General features: G+C 34.5%; 4 protein-coding genes across 4 annotated transcripts; 2 read left to right on the top strand and 2 right to left on the bottom strand.

Annotated features, from left to right (window-relative positions):
* Nucleotides 1–235: 235 nt before the first annotated feature.
* On the bottom strand, nt 236–2344 carry LOC125874837 (60S ribosomal protein L37-2). The gene is made up of 4 exons (XM_049555868.1): nt 2188–2344; nt 1805–1940; nt 1589–1690; nt 236–473 (listed from the first exon to the last, which is right to left on the bottom strand). Exons 1-4 carry the CDS (start codon nt 2188–2190, stop codon nt 430–432), a joined length of 285 nt encoding a protein of 94 aa, XP_049411825.1. The 5' UTR covers nt 2191–2344; the 3' UTR covers nt 236–429.
* Nucleotides 2345–3373: 1029 nt separating this feature from the next.
* LOC125874786 (uncharacterized) lies at nt 3374–8220 on the top strand. The gene is made up of 9 exons (XM_049555812.1): nt 3374–3609; nt 3929–4564; nt 4682–4779; nt 5270–5623; nt 5773–6066; nt 6155–6406; nt 6497–6718; nt 6949–7519; nt 7807–8220. The coding sequence occupies exons 1-9, from the start codon at nt 3486–3488 to the stop codon at nt 8022–8024; spliced, it is 2769 nt and encodes a 922-aa protein (XP_049411769.1). The 5' UTR covers nt 3374–3485; the 3' UTR covers nt 8025–8220.
* Nucleotides 8221–9440: 1220 nt separating this feature from the next.
* LOC125874827 (uncharacterized) lies at nt 9441–10292 on the top strand. The gene has a single exon (XM_049555856.1). The coding sequence runs from the start codon at nt 9481–9483 to the stop codon at nt 10027–10029; it is 549 nt and encodes a 182-aa protein (XP_049411813.1). The 5' UTR covers nt 9441–9480; the 3' UTR covers nt 10030–10292.
* Nucleotides 10293–10669: 377 nt separating this feature from the next.
* LOC125874808 (mitochondrial arginine transporter BAC2) lies at nt 10670–14097 on the bottom strand. The gene is made up of 2 exons (XM_049555841.1): nt 13690–14097; nt 10670–11519 (listed from the first exon to the last, which is right to left on the bottom strand). The coding sequence occupies exons 1-2, from the start codon at nt 13921–13923 to the stop codon at nt 10806–10808; spliced, it is 948 nt and encodes a 315-aa protein (XP_049411798.1). The 5' UTR covers nt 13924–14097; the 3' UTR covers nt 10670–10805.
* Nucleotides 14098–18323: the final 4226 nt, after the last annotated feature.

Below are 18323 nucleotides of genomic sequence, written 5' to 3'. Positions count from 1 at the left end.
TTTAACTGGTAAGATCACCATACTAAGACCCAAATCAGGTTAAATTAGAATAAAAGAACGGGCACATTGGCCGTCATTATTCATACAGCAACAGATTTGAAATAAGCAAGTTGAACAACCTCAAGGTAACACTAAAATAAATGGAATCATTTCATACAGCAACAGATTCAAAATGAGCAATTTGAACAACCACAAGGTAACATAAAAACTAGACAGGCAGATCAGATCCAATAAGTTATGGAAGTCTCAAGATCCCTTCTTTATAAAAATGCCAAGTTGGAATACATACTTTGAAAATTTTAAGCACATTAATCTTTCAAAGGGAAATAAAACCTAAGATAGAAGGTCCCAAAATTTTCCTTGCTCTAAATCTTGAAATATCAAAATGAAGCTACCACTAATAGCCTCTCAAGTAACTGTCTAAAGGCCTCAAGCAGAAGCTACTCCCTTCTTCCTTGGAGCTGCTTCAGTACCTGGAAGAACAAGAGTTTAAAGTTTATTATTTATCTCATACTAGTTAGTACCAGATATTCTTGATCATCAATTGGCAATGTCTAAACAAACTTAGTCAAGCTAAACAAAGGAACAATCACACTGAATTATAGATATGCATCTTTCAAGCTCAACTAAATGCATACTCAACCTAAAACACCAATAAGCATTGGCTAAGTGACATAAAACAATTTTCGGGAAAAATATTGTGTGAAAACAGTTTTATCTTGAAAATTAACTTACTAGAATTATTTTAAGCATTTGGTTCTGGTTTCTTGGAACTAATTATAGACACTTGGGGGTTGTTTGATAGCTGGTTTGGAGGTTAGTTATACAAATATTAAATCTTGTGTAAGTAATAGTACGTTTGGTAACTGGTTAGAAGGTAAGGTATTCATATTTAAAACTAATATGATGTTTGGTTTCCAATTAAGAAATCCATATAATATATGCACAAGTTATGAAGGAATCTATGTAATATATTATGCGTGATAGAAGGTGTAATAAATAGACATACTAAATACCTAAACAAAATAACACAAATTCCTTCATAACTAATTATTGCATTACAAATAACTACAGAACTCTAACCAACTACCCAACAACCACTTAGTTCTCTATAGAACAAGGGTGCAATATGCAACATCATTCAAGGTAAAAGGGTAGTCACAGCATGTACTATAATGCAGGGTACCTCACTCATACAAAGTGGAAGACAATGTACAACAATAGCATTTATTACTCTCATCAATCCATGGTTATGTGACACTCTTTTCTTTCTATAAAGGAAACAAATTGACAACTTTCTATCTTTAAACTTCTTAAACTTGGTGCTCAATTAAACAACTTAACATAAATATTGGTCTAGGCAAGTATATGGATATCTGTAAAGTAAAATGACTTTTGTCTATAACTAGAGGAAGTAAGGTCTCATCTTAGAAGTAAACAATCACTGAAAAATGATTACATAAATCCTATAAACAATTTTCACCATACCAAAGGCACACTCTATCCTAAATAAAATGTAAATTAGCAAACCTTAAAATGCAGAAACAAAAGAACTTCCAAAAATAAAGATAAGCTATAATATGTATACCTTCTCTGAAATTGGTCTTGAACCTGCGAGGGACGTTACGAAGATACCTCATGCGGCCAGTTCCAGTTGTCTTTCTGCGAATAGCCTTCACACTCCAGTTGTCTGTAAATCATTCATTCAGAAGAGCATGTAAAAAAAGAGAGTACAACTCCTATCAGAGGATTGATATTCTGATATAATGTATAATATCAAAAGTGAAAGGATTATAAGTATTACATGTCCTTTTACGGGCGGCAGGGTAAGCACAAGCAGAGCAACGGCTCTTCTGGAGATGGAAGCTCCGTCTTCCACACCTCACACATAGTGTGTGGGTCTTGTTCCTCCTCTTACCGAAGCTTCCTGTTCCCTTACCCTATATAGTAAAATCCACACATTCACTTACAGATCACCTTTTGCAAACTTACAAAAACATATGCACCACTTTTCTATAATCAGAACCATTTTATGATATGTGCAGGTCATTCTTCAATGTTCAGTGTAGTTCTTTTCAATTTTAATTTTCGAACCATTTCGTGATTTGTGATTTGTACCAATTCGCTGAGGAAAACGAAAACGTATACGTTAACAGGAAAAAGGATGAAAGGGTTAGCTTCACTTACCATTACGCTACAGTTGCAGAAACCCTAGCGACCTCCTCCTGAGCTTTCTCAACTGAGAACTGCGGCGATCTAGGCAGTGCTTATAGTTTGGTAGTGAAGGAAGAAGGCTTTTAGGGTTGTGCCTGCAGTGATAATGGGCTTGAATTGGGCCCAAAGTAATTGGACTAAATCAATATAGTTCGGTAGAATTAGCATTCACTGGCCACATTTTGGTCTTGCCTATGAAAAATAGCCTCTTTGTGTGAGATTTTAAATTTCATCTTGCTTAATCATCACTCTGGTTCTTTTTTCGGTATACCTTTACCTCTTTAAACCCACCCCTGCTATAGTTAACCACTTACACCTCAAAGTCAGGAAGTGAGATTTTAGGTTTCATTAGGGTAGATCGAAGATCAATTCAATCTCGATTAAAAAAACGAAAATTTATCACTATTACGAGGTCTTCCATTCTCGATAAAGAATTTATCACAACTATGAACGATACACACCTCATCTATATCCTCTTCACATGTCTAAATTACCTCAATTTTGCTTCCCTCGTCTTGTACTCAACAGAAGTCACTCTCACTTTGGCATGGTATGATTTTGTTTTTAATCATATCCCTCTTGATATGGTCACACATTCATTTGAACATCCCTATCTCTGCTAGCTTCATCTTCTAAATGTGGATGTTCTTGATTAGTTAACACTTTGCCTCATACAACAATGTTGGTCTAGACATCACTCGGTAGAACTTACATTTTAAACTTACACATTCTTACCACACGGTACCCCAAAGACAAGCCACTACTTCATACACCCCTGTTCCAACTACGTATGACATCATTATCAATCTCTCTGACTATTTGAATTATGGACCTATGATACTTGAAACTTCCTCTCCTGGGTATGACAAAGTACAACATACTTTGAAAAAGTTTGTGCACATATTCACAAGCGTCCTTACGCAACCAAGTTAATTAATCATTTAAAATATGTATCCTCCTTTGATTATGCACATCATCATCAATTGAACAATGCATGAAATTTTATAACTTATTAAGAATAAAATGTATAACTAAAGGATGCGATATACTTCTTTTAAGTCGATAAACTTATTTACGTAATAATAAGTACTAAAGAAAACATAATTACCTCCCTCAAGAGAGAAAAGGAAAAAAAAGAAAGAACATACGGAGCACAACTAAGCGCGGGAAAGACAACTGCTGCAAACACCGGCACACTTTTATGAAGTTGTGCGAGAAACAGAAGAAAGAAGAAAACCCTAGTCCTTTGAACTTCAATTTTGTTTTCAGAGATGGAAGAGAGAAGGGAATTTCCGGCATTTCCGTACGAACCCTATTCCATTCAGCTTGATTTCATGAACGCCCTTTACCAATCCCTCAATAAAGGCGGCGTTGCCATGCTCGAAAGCCCCACTGGTATATATCTTCACCACTTTCTTATACAAATGTAAAAAATTATGGTTTTATATAACTCACATTGATGCTAATTTAGAATCCTATTCAGAGTAGTTACTGTTTAAGTATTATATATAGAGGTTGTTTAGTTAACTTTTTCCATTCCACACATAGAAAGGGCCTATTGTAGCATGAGTATAGAGGGTACATAGTCGACCACATCTAGTTTGGGATTAAAGTTTATTAGTTGTTTTTGTATGGTTTGGGTTAAAATCAGTGGAAGACTTCCACTCTGCCTCTCTTAAATTCACTCAATTGGGTTTTTTGAACCGTTATTCAGGGACTGGTAAAACGCTTAGTATAATTTGCAGTGCTCTTCAATGGCTCGTTGATAAAAAGCAACATCAGAAAACCCAGATGGATTCTTCTTCGAATTTAAGTGGGAAACAGGAAGATCAGTTGGGGGTTGATGATGAACCAGATTGGATGAGGGACTTTGTCATTAATAAAGATACCAAATCCCCTGAGAAGAAGACGAAGGAAAAGAAGCAAATGGGGTTCAACAAAAAAATTGATAGGAAAGGAAAAAGGGACAATGCAAGAGATTTAATTACTAATGGGGGTGGGAAGGATGAAGATACTGACACTGAAAAGGTAAAGAATTTACTGACAAAACATGAGGTTGAGGGAATGGATGAAGAGGAGTTTTTGGTTGAAGAGTATGAGAGTGAAGATGAAAATGGAGGGCGTGTGAAAAGGAAGGGTGGTGCGGTGCCGGTTAATTCCTCGAGTGAGGAAGAAAAAGATGAAGATAACATGGAAGATGAAGAGGATGAGGCTAGACCCAAGATTTACTTCTGTAGCCGAACACATTCACAACTTTCACAGTTTGTAAAAGAGTTAAGGAAGACTAAATTTGTGGATGAAGTAAAGGTTGTATGCTTAGGATCTAGGAAGAATTTCTGCATTAATAAAGGTACTCAAGATAGACTCGAGCTTGTTCTTTTGTAAGTAAAAAATTGCAATCTTGTTGAAATTTTTCAGAGAACATTTCTAATGCTAATATCTTGGGATCCGTTGGTTTCCATTTCAGATGTGTTGAAGTTAGGCAGCTCCACTCAGATAAATGAGAAATGTTTGGAACTTCAAAAAAGTAAGAAGAAGGAAATTTCTAAAATATCAAAGACAAAGGTATGCCTAGCTGGACTCTCAACCAGTTTCTATTGGCATATGCAAGTATTCTAGTTAACATATAGATGGTAAAAGAACCATTACCTGACTAAGTGTATAAATGTGTTGATAGGTAGCTGTTGTATACTAAGCAAGACATCTTACACGTCATCTCTGGCATAACCTGAATTAGAGATCTATTCTGCTAGTATCAAAATGTAATTCCTCTCATACTTTTCCCATTTTAGTAGATTATAACATGAAGTTAGAAACCTTTTTTAAAAAATGACTTAATTTTACTCTGCAATTGGATGTTCACTGGGAATTACGATGCCAATGCTGCTCAGAAACACGTTCTAATAGAATCAGCGTGATGTAATCCTTATATGAATATGTGACTTATTATTTTATGGAAGTCATAGACTATGTATTTGTTTAGATTGAGCTTATGATAAATAGTTTTATGCTCCAAATTGGAACCTCTTAACTTCATTTACTAACTTATATGCAGAACATCAGAGCTTGTGGCAGAGCGGGAAGGTCCAAGACTTCCTCAGGATGCCCAATGCTTAGGAATCACAAAAGAGGAAAAGAATTCCGAAGTGAGGTTTCTCAACAAGGGCCCTTGGATATTGAGGATCTTGTTCAGATTGGAAATGACTTAAAAACTTGCCCTTACTATGGCTCAAGAAGCATGGTCCACACAGCAGATCTTGTGGTTCTTCCTTATCAATCGCTTCTTTCAAAATCATCGCGTGAATCACTTGGTTTAAGTTTAAAAGATAGTGTTCTTGTCATAGATGAAGCTCATAATTTAGCTGATTCTCTCGTCAGCATGTACAACGCAAAAATTACACTGTCACAGGTAAAGAAAATTTTCTAATCATTGCCATCAGACACGCACAACCATCCATCTGGCACTACCCAGCACTTTAATATTCTTTTCTTTGTGTTTTACTTCCTAGTATTTCACATTGAAGAAACATCCAATTAATGGATCTGCTTCATTTTCAGTTGGAACTTGTGCATTCGCACTTGGAGAGTTACTTCATACACTTTCGCAATCTGTTAGGGCCAGGCAACCGAAGATATATTCAAATAATGATGGTCCTTACTCGGGCTTTTCTACAAGTTTTGCATAATGAGAATTGTCAAAGCACCTTTGACCCCCTTTGTAATGCTGAGGGAAGTGAAAGTGGCTTTGAGTCATCCACGGCGATAAATGAGTTTCTATTTGCCCTCAATATTGACAACATAAATCTGTATAAGCTCTTGTTGTATATAAAAGAAAGCAATATTATGCACAAGGTATATAATTTCTGACTCTTTACTAGTTGTTCATCTATCTCTATCCCTCTTTAATATCGTTTAGTTTTGAAGACCTTTGAGCTCTCAGGTATGTGGATATGGACATAAATTAGCACTCTCAGTAGAAGTTTCAGGATTGAAAAATGACAATCAAAGCAGTCATGATGAAAGTGCATTATCTGGTTTCCAAGCATTAGTTAACATGTTATTGTCACTGACAAATAAAGATGGTGATGGAAGAATAATAATATCAATGCCAAGGCCAAGGCCAAAATGCTCAATGCAACAAGGAGGGTATTTGAAATATGTCATGCTCACAGGAGAAAAGATATTTTCTGAGGTTTGCTAGAAACTTCATCTTTTTACATTCCAAAGTTCCCTTGCAAAGGCGTTTATGGAAAACCATTTGGTTCTGCACTACTACTTGCAGATCTTGAATCAAGCTCATGCTGTCATATTGGCTGGTGGGACTTTGCAACCTATAGAGGAAACAAAAGAGCGCCTGTTTCCTTGGTTACCACCGGATCAGTTGCATTTCTTTTCCTGTGGTCATATCATCCCATCTGCAAACATTCTACCAATTGTTGTTCCTCAGGGGCCTTCTGGCCGCTCCTTTGATTTTAGTTACAGCGCCAGAAGCTCATCAGTCATGGTATGCATAGTCTTCCATCATATATGCCTGTTTTAAGTAAAGAATTCCACAAGTGAATTCTCCTATTGTCTGTGAATGTGCTACATGAATACTGCATTCATTTATGTTTTCCCAGCAAATTCCAGATTTCCAGTTTCACTTAATTAGAAGTTGTTGCTTTGACATTCAGTTAGAATATTACCCTAAAGTACACTACTGAATCTGACATACTCATGAACCTATATTTGCAGATACAAGAACTAGGGCTTTTGGTCTCCAATTTGGTAAACGTAGTTCCTGAAGGCGTGGTTCTTTTCTTCTCATCATTTGACTACGAAGGCCAGGTCTATGATGCATGGAAGGAGTCGGGCATCATTGGAAGAATTATGAAAAAGAAGCGCATATTTAGAGAACCTAGAAGAAGTACAGATGTGGAAACTGTTTTGAAGGAATACAAGGAAACAATTGATGAACTGTCCCATAGAAGTTCTAAGCGGGATCCCGAATCAAGAAATGGTGCAATTCTCCTTGCTATTGTGGGTGGGAAAGTATCAGAAGGTATCAACTTCAGCGATGGAATGGGTCGATGCATAGTCATGGTTGGATTGCCCTATCCTAGTCCTGCCAACATCGAGTTGATGGAGAGGATTAAACATATTGAAGGATTTGATACTTCTAGTGGTAAGAACACCAAATTTCAGGCTGAAAGGAGCTGGTATAATGGAGATGCTCAAGCTGGGCTTGACATCCTAAAAAGCTGCAGGCATAGAGGGAAGCAGTATTATGAGAATCTTTGCATGAAAGCTGTGAATCAATCAATTGGTGAGTGCTGTATCCAACTTGTCTTCGGATAAACATTTATGCATGGACTAGAACCAAAAAAAATTATGAAAAGGTTCTCTTTCAACTATTTCCCCCCCTGTTAACTAAGATCTCAGAGACTCCTTTACTCCTAGAAACCCTCCAGCTAGCTGCAATATAGATATCTTGATCCTTAAATATAACTTAATCTTTGATATAATGAACAACCACTGTCAATAGTCCTTTAGCTTATTCATATGCTTTATGTGGATTTTCATATTCCAGTGCTTTTCAATCATCTGCTGTAGGTAGAGCAATTCGGCATATTAACGACTATGCTGCCATCCTATTAGTTGATAAACGCTATACATATGATCCTTCTGAAAGAAGCTCCTCACACTCAACCAACAAGCTCCCCCAGTGGATTAAAGGTCGTCTTGTTTCTGGAACAAAGAATTATGGAGAACTCCAGAGGCTGCTGCATCAATTCTTCAAGCTCCACAAAGGCAAAGAGGACAACCAGTAAGAGGTCGTGGCCAAATCTGCAGACCTCATGAAGAATGTATTGAGGCATTGGTTGTTTATGTTAATAGGTTGTGGGTTTAAACAGGGATGAACCTTTTGTATCAACTAAAATTGATGCACTAATTTTGGGATGTACAGCAATGATAAATTATATATTGAATTAATCTGCCAAATCATTTTCATGATTGTTATATATGTTTAACTGAATTCCCGTGTGCACTGATCAAAATTGGTCTGCACTTTGCTTATTGTTGTTGTATGATATCCGCAGCTTTACTGCCAAACTCGTGAACCTTCTAATTATCAGTGTAACAAAAGATACAGAGTAAAATTATTGCAATTTTATGATTCAGCTGTAGTCATGACTTACAAAACTGCTGTAGTTTTCCTCAAACAGATTACAGAGAAGAAGAGGTTTCCTTCACCCACTTCATTAACCACTAGGTCTCAGTCCTCAGGTCAAAAATTCCAGCGGAAGCAAAAAATATCAGGGGAGTTCTTTCTATTTGTACAAGTCTTGGTAGACACATTAACATACATCATACATGTGCTAGTTAGTGGGAGGTAGTAGGTACTTTGTGGAATTAGTCGAGATGCATACAAGTTGATACGGACGCCACAATTATTAAAAAAAAGGAGGTTTCCTTCAGCAGAGGTATTAAGACGAGGCTCATCTCATTTCCGTCAGTTTTGGCCTCTTATCCTATTCAACCAACATTATACCAATCTTTTTATAGATAGGGTCCCAAAAGACAGCTCTTTAATTTAAAAAAAAGCACTTGATACAATTGATACAGACAGTACTTATTACTCGATTAAAGGGAAATTATGGCCTTATTTCATGTATTACTTGGGGCCCAGTTGTCTCAAACTGTACTGAATGTAATTTAGGTATGCTTAATTATAGGTAATAATCACTTTAAGCATCCTCCAACTCACCGATCAACTTTCCCTTTTTCTTTATAATGAATGCTGCAACACTTTCAGCAGCATTATAGTCAAAAGAATATCACGCAAATAGAAAAGATATATTAGGATGAGGCCGCTCCTCGGAGACAAAGGGTCCGAATTCCTAGTAAATCGAAAAAATATCAGGTGATTTCTTCTAATTTAATTACCTAAACCTTGGTAGATAGAGTAATCCGAAATCTTGTTGGTGAGAGGTAGCATGTACTCGGAGTACATAAGTCGAAGCACACAAGTTGGCCAAAATACCATAGCATGTACTTAGAGTACACTAGTCGAAGTGCACACAAGTTGGCCAAAATATCAAAAGGGAAAGATATATTGGGGAACACAATTAAAGCAAGGAAGTCGAGAGAAAAAAAAAGAAGAGAATGCCCTTGTCCCCATCACTTTCATCAGTACTGTTGAAAACTATTTCGACATCTAAAATTTAAGGAGGGAAACAAGTTGCATTATCTCTTGATAAGAAGATAGAGAAAGATAAAAGCCACATGGGGATGTTGTACAGAAAGCCACAAATGCTCCTTAAGAAAACCTTTCAAAAGACCAAGAACCTCTTCTTCAAAACACTACATAATCTCAATTCATTACTCTTTAAAAGTCACCACAAGTTACCTAAAGTTTGTCACTTCAATCCCTTCTTCTCTCGTAGCAACCGAATTCCTAACAGCATTATTCAGGAATTGGATGATTTCTACAGAGACTTTCCTCAACAATGGGAATGTAGTAACCAAAACGAAGTTCCACAGAGAAAGAGCATTCGCGAAGAATCAGTAAACAACACAATGAAAGAACAGAGAGAAAAAATGGAAGATGCATTCCTTCGAAACACAAGTAAAGGTGAGGTATTAGTACAGAAGATGAAGGAACTAGAGATGATGGATGAGGAAGATTTGGATCAAATGATGGACATAAAAGAAGTTCTCTACTATTACTCTTACCTAAAATGTCCAGTTTACCTTGACATTGTTGACAGGTATTTCATGGACATGTATAATGAGTTATCACTTCCACAGACATTCATCAATGTCAACAGTTAAATGTGACGTCTTGGTCCTATTAAGCTCTAGAAACTACAGAGAAAATGTCTTTGCTTACTAATGAAAGTTTTCGAGCTTAGCTAACTTCTTTATGTCTGTTAATTGCCATGCCATGGACTTCTATATTGAAAATTTTCAGAAAACCTTATTAGATCTGAGTTAATCATGCAACTAGTAGTTATTATCTCAGAAAATTGGAATCAAGAAGAAAAGTGACTTTCTGAGTTGGCAACTATTAATTGAATGACCATATGAGGAATCAACCTTATTCGATCTGTATTTCTTGAGCAGGTTTCTTTACAATGTCAAGTAAGTTATTTTGGCTGTAATTTGTTTCAAGAACTGTCAATACAGCAGAGCGATTAATGATCTTTACCATCTGCAAACCTAAAGAGAAATTGCAACACATTTCTGTCCTTTAAGCTGCTAAATAAACGTCTAAGAGCATTTAAATTTCATAAAAAGAAAGAAAATAAGGCCCATGGCGGACGTATGTCTAATTGAAGAGATCAAGAAGGCTATCTCAACACCTATAATGGCTGAAGCCTGACTTGAGCATTTTGTTGAACCTTTGGAGTATACTACATAAATGAAAGCTACATTTCACAGAAAGTGACACAAAATATTATAATCTGGGATGTTAAACCATGTCCACAGGAAGTGCAGTTGATAAGAAAAGACTGATATTACATTTCAGTTTGAGGTATAACCATACAATTGCTATAATGAATAATATAAAATGAGACAACACAACTCAATGACTACTTACTCCTGTATTAGAATGCATTTTCAGTTTGAATATTCGCGTGAACTGTATTGTTGTTGTTGATGAAAAGGCACCTTAAGGCAGTTTCATAGGCAGTGAATATAGCCCCATTCACTACAAATGCTCTGGCAACTGCAGTTCCCAAACCTCGCCAGAGCACGTTGTATCCCTCGTGTTTCACACTTCTCCTGAAGCAATCAACAATGCCAGTATATCTCAATGGTGTAGATTGTGACTGAGCTTGGAATCGAGTTTTAATAACATCCAGCGGATAGCAGCATATCCAGCTAGCTACTCCTGCAAGACCACCTGCTATAAGCATTGTTCTAAAGCTCTCTTGACCATTCTTACGACACCCTGGATGAAGTTGCTCTCTTACATACTCGTATGTCCAGAAATATAAGCCGTGAGCTGGTGCATCTCTGAGAACTGTAATTGTTAATCCGCGATAAATTCCCCTCCATCCTTCTTGTCTGAATATGTTTCTTGCCACATCAGTTGGACCCTTACAACTAGTCATTTGATTTTTGTTATCCAGGATGTTTCTCTGTTGCAACTGCAGTCGAATTTTCACAAGTTCGACAGGAGTGAGCATTAGGCTTTGTAATGCTCCTGTTCCAAATCCACCTAAGGCCACTCCTTTGTAGGAGGGTGGATCACTGGCTGGCACATTCCTGTCAAATGCCCGCGATAGCATTGCATAAATCTGAAATACCATGGCATTCTGCAATAGCAAAGAAACTATATTACATATTGTAGAAATTAATTAAGTTCAGGGATTATTAGACTCTATATCGATTAGTCTTACAAACAAGAACAACAATGAATGACATGTCTCAAGTTGAAGATTTGCTCCGGTTCATATGTAGCAAACTTGTACCAAACTGTAGCAGCTAATTAGCTAAAGTTGCAAAAAAATAAAATATCAAATTATGCGTGAAATGCAATTTAAGCCTATAGTGTATGTTCTCATGAGAAGTGAATAATACTCCAGTTGACAGCCCATCTTCACTTATATATTATATTTTACCTTATATACGATGTTTGTTTCGATTATAACTTTAATTTTGGTGCAATCAAATGTTACCTATTTCTCTCCTCATCTTGCTCTTATTTTTTGTTTAGTAGTCCTATTTTACCTTCTTTTCTTTTTGGCAATTAAACTTATTTTATTACCAAAAGTGTTAACATTCAGTACAAATCTGTATTGGTGTGGCAACCAAACAATGAACACAACTAACAATCATTTCTCCAAAGACTACATATCTACGAAAAAGTCTAGGTATAGTGAAATAGTCCTACTGGTTTGTTTGTAAGCTTATGCTTCGAAGATCCTCTGTGGAAAATCTCTTGCACTATTCTTTTGGTTACCATGTGTGGTTTGCAGGACTTAGCCTGGAAGACCCGATTATTCCTTTCCATCCAGATGTAGTAAACTGCAGCTGCAATGCTCATTCAAAAGATAAGAGGTTACTGCTCCCTTTCCTCGTGAATTTTTGTTGGCCACTCATGCTCCTTTTGTCAAGTGCTAGCTGGTCTCTAGTTATTCCTTGCCAACATAACAGATGTGTCCATATGCTTTTAGAGTAATCACAAGTAAATAGAAAGATGTTCACTTGACTCAATACCCCACTACATAAGACACACTGTTGGTTATCTGTGACACCCCAGTTCATTAACCTATCCTTGCTATGTAAGCATGTTCAGTATAGCTAATCTTGTTATGAATATCCATTTAGCTGCTCCCGGTTGTTGATAGAGTATTGTTGAATATTTGTAGGTCTGTTTCTTGAATCCATAGAGCTTGTAGGTCCTATTTTACCTTTTATCCTACTCTTTCTAACTTTACTCCGTATCTTTTTTTTTTTTTTGTAATATAATTAGTTTATCCTTCATATTGTTGGTGCATGACATTATGAAACGACAAGAAACAATATAATCTATACATACATTATATATATCCAAACAATACAATACGATACACTATTAACACTACGTAACAACAATCTAAACAGAATGGGTGATGTGGTGAAAATGGTTTATAATAAAATAAAGTTTCAGTGCTCATACCATTTGAGAATGTCTATCCTTTTCCTTCTAGAATAACTAATTACTAGTTAATTCCCTTATTTTGTTCCACAAACGGATATGAATCACCAATGAATGAAGATTTGATGACTAAGACTCCATCACAAATGAAAGTCAACAAACAATTAGTACTATAAAACATTAACAAATTGTAATAGGAAACAAGTGATTATATTTATTTATTTATGTAGGAGACTCGTGGTCTCTAAATTCTAATAGTTATTACTTTTATTATTATTATTATTATTATTGTTAAGCAAGCTTAATTTGGTATTAGTTCCGTGAACGTAAAAAATTCCATTTGAGGACCCCAAAGTCTCTATCTCTGTTTTTTTGGTAGGCATACAAAATATAACCATGACGTGTTATTGGACCTCTTCACTCATCTCCACGTAATACCCATCTCAATCCTTTACGATGTTTGCCTTTTGTGACTGTGACACAATTTTTTGCAAGAAAATTATTTTTGACTCCTCATCTTCGGCGAGAAACAGAGCAGGTGATACGCAACCAAGCTAGAATTTCAATTTTATGGATTCTGAACTATTCAAGTGATAATACATATTTAATAAATTTATTATACATGATTTGAATATAATCTACTAAGTTTGACCGAACCCACCTCTGATGACAGGCCTAACTAAGAAAAACTCCGATTAACATATATGAATAAACATCCATATATGTGTGGATTTTAAATTTATGAATTCCTACCACCAATCCAATTTAATATACAAAAAATAACTATACACAATTAGTGAAGCACATGAACACGTAATTACTGCGGAGTAAAAGCAAAGAATGACCTGAAATGTGACGGAAGCGAGAGGAGCAGCCATGCCTCTGTAGAGAGCCAGGGGACCTTCAGTGGCGGCAACATGGCGGAGAATGTTGAAAGCAGAGCCAGGCGTACAACTCTGTTGACGGACTCTAATGGTATCAAGAGGATAACCAGATACGATACCTGCAATTCCTCCGAATCCGCCAGCCACAAATTCTTTTCCCCAACTACTTGCTAGAAACTCTGGCCAGAAATCCATATATTTATTTTATAATAATTCCCCCAATAAAAAATCTTCAATTTTATAACTGTTTCTTCTCTCTGAAACTGAATTAGATTATCCAGTTGTAATTTCGCCTAACTCTTATCTAACACTTGCTAAAATGTGACGTGATTAAATTTTTCTCCTTTTTTTTGTATTTTCTAAAAGCAGACGATGATGAAGCAATAAATTAAATTTGATATTGGGACTCGTTTATGATTATAGTCTGCATCTTTTTGTTTGCTTCTTATAGAGGAGCAAGTGTGCACTGCAGTGCCATAAATTTTGTTTTTTATTTGGTATTCCGTTACTTCAATAATTATATCGAAATTCAACTAATTCAAATTTTGGATTTGCTTCTGGTTAAGTTCAGTATTCATAGTGATATTTGATTAATTCAAATTTTTGTTGTGCCAAAGGTTCCTATTTGCAATAAATTTTAAAGTGATAAAAAATAAATTATAATCACAAATAAAATATAAAAAAAAAACATGATTTTATTGATCAAGATTGTGAATACATATCAATTGATCCTTGATTCCATTTCTCAAACTAGGATGATTTGAATTTTATCTCTTTATGAATATTCTATGAATTTGTAGAATATTCGAGTGAATTTAGTACATTTATATAGACATAAACTAGGATTTAGAGTTGAGTATTATCCAAAAATCCTAACTAGAATCGAATACACATTGTAATTTTGAATATGTCTTGCTTAGTCCCACAAAATTTTAATGTCTACAACCCCATTTGAGGAAAAAATTCTCTACCAAAAATTTTTCTATATCCAAATTTAAATTCAAGATATCTAATTAAGAAAAGAACGACCTTATCCACCACATCCTAAAATATGAAAATCTGCAACTGATTTTTTTTTTTTCTGTCCACCGAGGAAACGACCAACAAATTGTTCGTTGTGCACAGCCCCACATATGATGCTAATTGCTACGTGAACCTGTAAATTTTCAGTAGTCATAATCGGGTCTAGTGGAGCTGCATAGATATTCGGACCAACCATTACAATGGACGAATTAATTTTGCAACTACTAGTAATAAAATTTTAATACTTGTGGGTTATAGAGACTTTTTAAAATTTGGATGGATCTTTTACTTGGGTGGATCTTTACTTGGATGGGTTATTTTAATTCAATTTTGTTCAGAATTTTGATTTTTTTTAATAAAAAATAATAATAAATGGCTGAATTATAATTGGTCACGTGTAAAAAATGGTTTTGCAAAACCACTGTTAAAAAATAATGGCATGAGTGAGTCTTTTCTTAAACGGTAATGACATAGATGAGCCAAACTTTTAACGGATGACATAAATAAGCCTTTTCTGAAAGTTCGATGACATATTTGATCCTTTTCCCTTTTAAAAATTATGGATATCCCAATTATGTAGAAAACGATATTAATATAATAAATACTCAAAGAACATAGATTAAATTTTAAGATATAAATAAACCATTTTCACTTCTTTTTTTCAGAATAATTTTCAGAAACACCAAAAATATATTTTTATAATTATCATTTCAAATTACACATTAAAATTCTAAAACAATTCAATTTGCATAAATATCCAAATATAACTCTAATTTTCAAATAACATTTTCAACTTGAAAATATATACCATTACTTTATTTCCAAATTTACATACTTCCTTTGTCTCTAATTACTTGTTCATTTTTGAATTGACACACCTATTATGAAAACAATGATTGACTTAGTGAGTTTATTATTTTACCCCTATTAATTATTAAGTGGATGAATTAAAAATTTAAAATTTTCAAGAAGTTTTAACTTTTTCAAAATTAATTAATTGAGAATATAATAGGTAAAATAAATTTGTTCTTTTTTTATTTGTCAAAATGAACAAGTAAAAAGAGACAAATAAAAAAGGAAATTGAACAAGTATGCACAGAAGAAGAACTATTTTTAATGTCTTAGGAAAAAAATAGACTTGGTACTCTATTTTTAGAATTATGATTTCATTGTTCACACGTTGTTTGACTAAAAGTCTTACCTGCAAATTATACTATTCCCTCCGTCCTATTTTATTTGAGGTAATTTGATTCGGTACGAAGTTTAAGAAAGAAATGAAGACTTTTAAAACTTGTGGTCTAAAATGAATGATAGAAATTTGTGTGGCTATAAATCATTTTATTACGGGTAAAATAGATATTTAATAGTCAAATTGTTACTTAATATAGAAATGTGTCATTCTTTTTGGGACTGACTAAAAAGGAAAGTAAGTCACATAAATTGAATCAGATGGAATAGTATATTATGGTCGTCCCAAAAGAATTTCTGGTTTTATGTAAACTTCAGATATATGATAAAGCTGATAAGGAACCCAAAATAGTACAATAAGTCTTTACATTTTCTCTAGTTGTTTTTTTTCTTCTTTTTTTTTCCAAATAACCTACCGTTGAATGAATATCGATTATCATTATCAAAGGATGTGATACAGTGGATGAAGTTGTTTTTCTCTTAATTGAAGGTCTCAAATTCAAGCTTTTTGGGTATGGAAAAATTATTGGTAGGGAGTGCTTCCCCTGAAATGGAGCTCCTTGGTGGGAGCGCTTCCTCGGAAATGGATCTCCACATGACGCGAATCCAAAATAGTTGGACTCTAATACGAGTACCGGTACTTTTAAATTGATGGACCCTTCATGACTAATTAATTAAGTAGTTGAAACTTGAATTTGATTAATTTGTCCGTCCTTTTCTGAGTTCTCTCTACTATTTTTCTTTCTCTATATATAGGTACTTGATGTGCATTTTAAGACTATTGAATATTGATCTTATACCAAGGATTTGATTTGGGCCTCAAGGCGACCTCAGGTTGGGCTCCAGGCTAGGCTTAAGAACCCAAATTTATCATGCAAATATGGCTTGATTGGCTATGTTCAAAATTCCAATTATATGACAAGATTTTTTTTTAATGAACAACTTTTTTTATTCAATAAATATTTAATTATATTATCCACATTTTACACATGTTGAAGTCCTATTTATTTCACAAAAAAGTCTAGAAAAGTATATTCTTCTTTTTAAAAAATGTATGTGATTTTGGAACGTTGCAATATTTTTTCATATTTCTTAAATTTTGTGTCCATTCAAATTACATCATATGAATTGAAACTGAGAGAGTAATGGACAAACATGCATGAATCAATCAGAATCCAATAATAGGAGTATTCTAGTTTGGACTAAAATATTCTTTATTAATTCCTGTATCTATTTACGTGCCTCTTAATTTTAGAATAATGAATAATAAGATCAAAGTTGGAAAAAATCAATCTCTCTTGATTTTTAGAATTGACAAGCAAGTATTTACGAATAACTATATTTAGGATACAACAACTAAAAAGGAACGGAACGAATAATGAAGTACAACTCTCATCTTGTTCAAAAGATTGTCTATTGAACAAGTAACGTAAATTTCTTTTTTGGTCTAATTTCATGTGCTCACAATATATGAATATATATGCTTGAGCAGTAAGGCAAAGGCAGGAATTTGATCTCGCTTTCTTGTGAAATATTCTTGGCTAATTAGAATATTATACCCAACCCCGACCTACATAAATAAATAGTTTTTGCGTGTGTATTATAAGTTAGGCTTTAAATTATTTTTTTCAGTCTCTGCATTAGAATTTCAATTAAATTCAGATCGCATATTGCACGGTCTATTTGGAGGTGATGCTTCTAACATGACTTTCTCCATATCCAGAGCTCGAATCTGAAACCTTTCCACAACTCTTATAAGCTTTAAGTAAATTGCAAGTGCAATTAAGCCCTCTTTGCTTTGCTTACCAAAAAGAAAAAAATGTTAGGCCTTCTAATATATGTCGATATCTCCAAAGTAACCGCCCTATGTTTTTTATGATAAATGAAAAACCACTTTGCTAGCCTAGATCTTTGTTTTTCTCGATATAACTTTTTGGCAGGTATACATATTAGTTCAATTACACTTTTATCAAGACTTGCATGTGTATTTGTTTGTATTAAACCCAATCAAAACCTCTGCTCCTAATCAAAGTGGCATTTAATTTCATAACAACTACTCATTTCTTTCTCTGAGTTTCAATTTTCTAGTATTCCAAAACCAAGAAAGAAGCTGCATGATTCAATGGTATGTATGTCACTCTTATATAATTCTTCTCCTTATTCTTCTTCTGCTTCAACATTAGCATGAGGGTTTTCCATTTTCGTTTGTTTTGGTGTTCACTTTTTTGTAAGGAACGTGTAAGAAAAATTATTGTAGAGTCACCCTTTTGATGGAGTCAAGATTTTGATCATGAAAATTCAAAATGTAAACAAGTACTATACACAAAAGGAATTTAGATGAACCTCTTGTATGCGCCCTTACCTTCAATTTTAATTTACATGAG

This window comes from Solanum stenotomum, chromosome 8, assembly GCF_019186545.1.
Source record: "Solanum stenotomum isolate F172 chromosome 8, ASM1918654v1, whole genome shotgun sequence".
Classification (NCBI taxonomy): Eukaryota; Viridiplantae; Streptophyta; class Magnoliopsida; order Solanales; family Solanaceae; genus Solanum; species Solanum stenotomum.
Note: the sequence above shows the minus strand (reverse complement) of the source record. Positions and strands in the feature narration are given on the sequence as shown.

Bases quoted from the DNA above. Each gene is read 5' to 3' on its own strand.
- LOC125874837 (XM_049555868.1), bottom strand. The intron at 1,691-1,804 runs GTAATACTTATA...AATGATTTACAG, and splicing joins TGCCGCCCGTAAAAGGACAT to ACAACTGGAGTGTGAAGGCT. The intron at 474-1,588 runs GTATACATATTA...TTGTTCTTCCAG, and splicing joins CAAGACCAATTTCAGAGAAG to GTACTGAAGCAGCTCCAAGG.
- LOC125874827 (XM_049555856.1), top strand. From the start codon at position 9,481: ATGGGGATGTTGTACAGAAAGCCACAAATGCTCCTTAAGAAAACCTTT.
- LOC125874786 (XM_049555812.1), top strand. From the start codon at position 3,486: ATGGAAGAGAGAAGGGAATTTCCGGCATTTCCGTACGAACCCTATTCC. The intron at 6,067-6,154 runs GTATATAATTTC...TTGAGCTCTCAG, and splicing joins AAAGCAATATTATGCACAAG to GTATGTGGATATGGACATAA. The intron at 7,520-7,806 runs GTGAGTGCTGTA...CATCTGCTGTAG, and splicing joins AGCTGTGAATCAATCAATTG to GTAGAGCAATTCGGCATATT.
- LOC125874808 (XM_049555841.1), bottom strand. From the start codon at position 13,923: ATGGATTTCTGGCCAGAGTTTCTAGCAAGTAGTTGGGGAAAAGAATTT. The intron at 11,520-13,689 runs GTCATTCTTTGC...TTGCTATTGCAG, and splicing joins TCGCTTCCGTCACATTTCAG to AATGCCATGGTATTTCAGAT.